The sequence below is a fragment of the Berghia stephanieae genome, chromosome 10 (genome assembly GCF_034508935.2).
Source record: "Berghia stephanieae isolate SIO BIC M18660-M18661 chromosome 10, UCSD_Bste_1.3, whole genome shotgun sequence".
NCBI classification, from domain to species: Eukaryota; Metazoa; Mollusca; class Gastropoda; order Nudibranchia; family Aeolidiidae; genus Berghia; species Berghia stephanieae.
In genome coordinates, this window is record NC_088369.1 from 15,749,297 (window position 1) to 15,755,296 (window position 6,000).

The 6,000-nt window shown below is 37.1% G+C and overlaps 1 protein-coding gene across 1 annotated transcript in view; it reads left to right on the forward strand.

The window, feature by feature from the left end:
* LOC144980713 (uncharacterized) overlaps positions 1-5,606 on the forward strand; it is an 81,810-nt gene extending 76,204 nt beyond the window's left edge. Inside the window, exons 21-22 of the mRNA XM_078928431.1 lie at positions 895-1,046; positions 3,409-5,606. Of these exons, the coding sequence (XP_078784557.1) occupies positions 895-1,046; positions 3,409-3,502 (246 nt within the window). The 3' untranslated portion in view covers positions 3,503-5,606. The remainder of the gene's footprint in view (positions 1-894; positions 1,047-3,408) is intronic.
* The last annotated feature ends 394 nt before the right edge of the window (positions 5,607-6,000 follow it).

Below are 6,000 nucleotides of genomic sequence, written 5' to 3' on the forward strand. Positions count from 1 at the left end.
GGGGGGGGGGGGGGGGTGCTTTTTAAAAAATTATTATAATTATTATTGTTTTTTTCGTTGCAAAATCTCGCAAAATTTGCACCAAAAAAATGCAGATTTTGCACCGCAATGCAAATGAGTGATATTTTGCAATTTTTTTTTTGCGGCCGCAAGCGATGCCAAACACTGCCATTCCAGATTTCAGAATATGCAGTGTAGCATGAATTTATCGACAACACGTGACATTTCACTGCCATTCCGAAAATATCGATTTATCCTTTATCCATGCACTGTGGTTTATTACAGATAATAATTCCGTGTTTGAGTGAATAAAAGGGATGGATAGAATGGATAGAATGAATGACGAAGAAGTATGGAAAAGACCACAGGGTGAAAAAAGCAATGATGATGAATAAGGATAGTACAATACTGGCCAATAGTTTTGTATTTTTTATATAAAAAAAAAATTCTTTTACAACTCACTCAACCCTAACACCGACTATACCCGTAGTTTACCCTGGTTACTTTCACCCCATGCCTATTTATTACATTTTTCTGAGACAAATTATAGGCGTAGTATCAAAGCTAATGTTTTTTAGTTTTTGCATGTTAATGATAGTTGAATAAAACTATCTATGTACATGCTCATTTTAAATACATTTTTTCCAATTTTGAAAAGTAGCAAAAATCTCTAGGATTGAGTGAGTTAAAACTGAAAGATCAAGGTGTCCCCCCCCCCCTTCCCCAGGAGTACCCACCATTTTAAAAAATAATTTATAAATTAATTATTATTTTATTTTGATTTGCCTTTTAAACGTGTCCAGTGTTGATGCCATGGATGCTAAATTTTATAAACCCCAGAAAAAACAAAACAAAAACAAACGTTCTCTGACTTGTCTCCCTTTGCTTGTCTAGGATGACTACCCCTTAGCCAGCCTGCCGTTGCTAGGTTACAGCATCAACCCACCAGAGCCAGAGGATGGGATTCACAAGGACCACGTGTTCAAGCTTCAGTTTAAAAATCACGTCTACTTCTTCCGGGCTGAGAGCGAGTACACTTTCTCCAGGTAAGTAATAAGATGTTATTTTCATTGGCCTATTTGTCAATTATTCAGCAGTGCTGATGGTTTTCCTCAGATCCGCGGAAATCCGCGATTTTTGTGTCAGAGGAGCAATTTCCTCCTTTTAAAAAATATGACATTTTCCTCAATCAAATTTTCTGGCTTTGAGAGATTTGATGTGCGGTGGAACAAACTGGTGCAGCTTCCCCACTATCCAGAAGATAGCTAGAGTAGTTTATCATCTCAATGGCTCTAAAAGAGGGGGTTGGTGAAGAAAACATGTGGCATAAATAAAACCATAATTTTCCTCCTTTTTTCCTTTTTGTCACCATCAGCACTGATTCAGATGGTCCAAAGTAGCTGGATCTGTTAGATCTGGCGGAAAGTATTTTGCAATAGACTGGCATCCTATTCAAAGGGTCGGTGGTTGGGGTAGCTCAGTTGGTAGAGCACTCGCTTCACATGCAAAGGGACCAAGATCGGTCCTGGGTTGAAGTTGAGTTTTTTTTCTGCAAAATACCAAACATGGAAGTTTCGGGCTCAAAACCCTTCTTCAGTTAACAGTTAACAACAAAAACAATTCAGATTTTTTTTACAGACCACGACTATCTAGCATCTTTATATTCACAGACAGTAACAAACAAAGAGATCCTTGATCATTTTTGTACACTACAATATAATGGGTAGGGTGTCCTGATAGCTCAGTTGGTAGGGCACTCACTTCACATGCAAAAGGACCTAGATTGATCCCGAGTGAAGTCGAGATTTTTTTTCTTCAGACCCCCTTGTCAACTCAGAATTGTGATTGGGGAGCTGGGTCTGTACTGTCCGTTTTGGCAGAAAGTATTTTGTGATATAAACTAGTGTCCTATCCAAAGGGTAGCAAACAATTGCTATTGTACGTTTCACGGTATAGAAACGAGAGATAAACTCTGGCTCCACGGGCTCAAAATGGCTGTGAAGAACTACAAGATACCAACGTGTACATATTAGCAGGTCTCCATGGGCCCAAATGGCTGTGAAGAACTACAAGATACCAATGTGTACATATTAGCAGGTCTCCATGGACCCAAATGACTGTGAAGAACTACAAGATACCAACGTGTACATAGTAGCAGGTCTCCATGGGCCCAAATGGCTGTGAAGAACTACAAGATACCAACGTGTACATATTAGCAGGTCTCCATGGGCCCAAATGGCTGTGAAGAACTACAAGATACCAACGTGTACATAGTAGCAGGTCTCCATGGGCCCAAATGGCTGTGAAGAACTACAAGATACCAACGTGTACATATTAGCAGGTCTCCACAGGCCCAAATGGCTGTGAAGAACTACAAGATACCAATGTGTACATATTAGCAGGTCTCCACAGGCCCAAATGACTGTGAAGAACTACAAGATACCAACGTGTACATATTAGCAGGTCTCCATGGACCCAGATGGCTGTGAAGAACTACAAGATACCAACGTGTACATATAGCAGGTCTCCAGGGCCAAATGGCTGTGAGAATCTTACAAAGGACCTTTAAGATCGATCCAACGTGTACATATTAGCAGGTCTCCATGGACCCAGATGGCTGTGAAGAACACAATACCACGTGTCATATTAGGGTCTCAGCCCAAATGGCTGTGAAGAACTACAAGATACCAACGTGTACATATTAGCAGGTCTCCATGGATCGCATGGGTGTACGATCCGATAGTGATGTCGTTTCTTCTTCTCTTTACTAGCCTATCCTGCTTCTTTGGTTTGTGATTGTATTTTTGACAGGGGATATTTTTTTTCCTGTAAATCCTCTGCCTGTTTGTTCTTGATTATTTATAGTTTAGCTTATGATATCTTTAGGTTATGATTTTGATTGGCATTTGTACTATTTTTGTTAGATTGCTTGTTTTTTTGTTTCAGCGGTCTCTCATATAACCTCAATTGTGTTGGAAGAGACCTAAAGCAACAAACAAAAAAACAAAAAGGTCTCCATGGGCCTGCCTAATGGCTCTGAAGGACTACTTTTTATTATTATTGATTGCAGCTTTGTGGTCTAGTGGTATGACACTCGCTTTCGGATCGGAAGATCCTGGGTTCGATCCTCTCTCGGCGCATGGTTGAGTCCTTGGAAAAGGCTCTTAACTCACATTTTCTCACCACTCAGATGTAAAATTAGTACCTGGCCGTTAACAGCGTTGTCTCTGTCCGAAAAAAATTGTAATATCGCCTAACAGGCGTCATGTCTCGTCCTACATGCTAAGTGTTGCTGTTGGCCAGGGTCTTTGAGCTTTGAGCACGTTTAGTGGATATTGCACTGTATAAAAAAAAGCTCAAAAAATATGATTATTGATTATTGCATTTTTCAACCCCTTTCTTTTCCAGGTGGATGGAGGTTATCAACTCGGCCACGCACAATGCCAGACGGACCAGATTATTCAGTCGATTGGAAAGTCGCCCAAAGGACAACAACAGCTAGCAATCGAAAATGGTTGATTAATGATACAAGTTGTCTGATTGGTTTATGATACCAGTTGTCTGATTGGTTCGTTGGTCGATTCATGATACAAGTTGTCTGATTGGTTGGTTGATCGATTCATGATACAAGTTGTCTGATTGGTTTATGATACCAGTTGTCTGATTGGTTGATTAATGATACAAGTTGTCTGATTGGTTAATGATACAAGTTGTCTGATGGGTTAATTAATAATGCAAGTTATCTGATTGGTTGGTTGATTGATGATACAAGTTGTCTGATTGGTTGGTTGATTAATGATACAAGTTGTCTGATTGGTTAATTAATAATGCAAGTTATCTGATTGGTCGGTTGGTAATGATACAAGTTGTCTGATTGGTTGGTTGATCATTAATGATACAAGTTGTCTGATTGGTTGATTAATTAATGATACAAGTTGTCTGATTGGTTGGTTGATTGATGATACAAGCTGTCTGATTGGTTGTTCATTAATGATACAAGTTGTCTGATTGATTGGTTGATTAATGATACAAGTTGTCTGATTGGTTGGTTGATTAATGGTACAAGTTGTCTGATTGGGTGAGTGACAATGACAAGTTGGATTGAACTATTGATGTTGTTATAATTGTTTTCGTGATGGATGAACACATGGTTGGGTGGTACTGAAGCATTTCTGGTTGGTTGCAAATGTAAACAAGTGTACATGTGAATGACGAAACTTTTTGAAAAACAAAACAAATGCTTTTATTTATTGTATATAGTTAGTTGATCTATGGTGTAGCGTGGTGCAGACACAACGGGAATTTGGTGTATTTTAAAGAGTTGGTGTGAAATAAGAGTTTATTATAAAATAATTGGTCAAGTCTATTGTAAAAGAGAGTTTGTTAGTTATTATGAAAGACATGAGTCTAGAATAAAAGAGTTTGTTATAAAGAAAGACTTAACTAATTTGTTATAAAAGAGGTCATATCAGACCAGAGTCTAGTGCGAAAGGGTTTGTAATTAAGAAATGTTCTAGATTTTGTTATAAACGAGGTCATGCCTGTTGTGAGTCTAAATTAAAAGAGGTTGTCTTAATTAAGAAAGGCCTAAGATTTTGTTATAAGAGAGGTCATACCAGGCAAAAATTCATTGTAACAGAGATTGTGTTAAGAAAAGCGTGAGCATGATTAGCATAAAAGAGTTTGTTATTAAGTAAGGCTCTAGATATTTTTTTTAAATAAAAGAGGCTGTGCCAGTTATGAGTCTAGTATAAAAGGGGTTGTATGAAGAAAGGTTTGAGATTTTGTTATATAAGAGGTCATCCAAGAGTCTGTAAAATAGGTTGTGTTAAGAAAGACATATAAGACTTTTTAATTATAAAGATCATGCCAGGCAAAAGTCCAGTATAAAAGAGGTTTGTGTTTAAAAAAAGCATAAGATTTTGTTATAAAAGAAGTCATGCCAGGCATGAGTCTAGTATAAAAGAGTTTCTTATTAAGAAAGACTTAAGACTGTTATTAATTAAAGATGTCATGCCATGCAAAAGTCCAGTATAAAAGAGGTTGTGTTAAGTGATATAAAAAAGGATTCTGATAAACAAACAAATGGTCGTGTTTAGCACAGAGTACGTATGTAGAAATGGTGGAGTTGTGACTTATTTCCACATTGGCCGTCTGCCTTGATGTGATTTTAGTTTTATGAAAGTATAAAGAAAGACTGGCCTGCAGAATCATTGAGTACATTATATATTTTACACCCCAAAAGCTGGGATAAGCGCCGCCATCCAGTTCGTACTGTTTTAATCCTGAGGATTTTTTTTTTAAACTTACAATTTTATGACGTTTTAAAAAATATGGAATGTAAATTTTTATGGAAGTGGAATAAATAAACAATGCCATGTTGAATTAATGGATTATATGTATAAATTTTAAAAATTGAGATGTGTTATGTAATCCAGATTTTTAATATGTTTATTATTAAGCCTGTTGCATCCAATTTGAATGAAAACTGGACACACTTGTCCATTCATATGAATATAGGAGATAGTGAAATGGTTGCTTTTATTGTCATTTCAATGTTTTTTTGTTGTAGTCGCAGGCAATGAATTAAAAAAAAAAAAGCACTTCCTTTTATGTTATTATTATTTATTGCCTAGTAATATAAGCAGAGCGATTTGTTTTGTTATTGTTATTTTTAGTAAGTTATCTTCACAGTATTAATAATTTAGCAGCTGTATGTTTTAATGTGCGAAATACAATACAATACTCGCTGGATTCTTGCCACGCTATAGGGAGAAGTCAAAAAGTGTGCTTGAATAATTTTTAAAGTAATAATGCGTAATTTCTATAGCATCCCTTTCCACAAAAAGTGCTCGGAAGCACTTATACACATATAATCCTAACCAGTGACCACCTGAGCTCTAGCCCTTCGGTCTCTCGTGCATGATGTAGAAGTTAGACGTCTTTTGTAGTTGTTCCGGGTGACTATAGAGTGTGTTACTGATGCTTGGATTTGGTGGG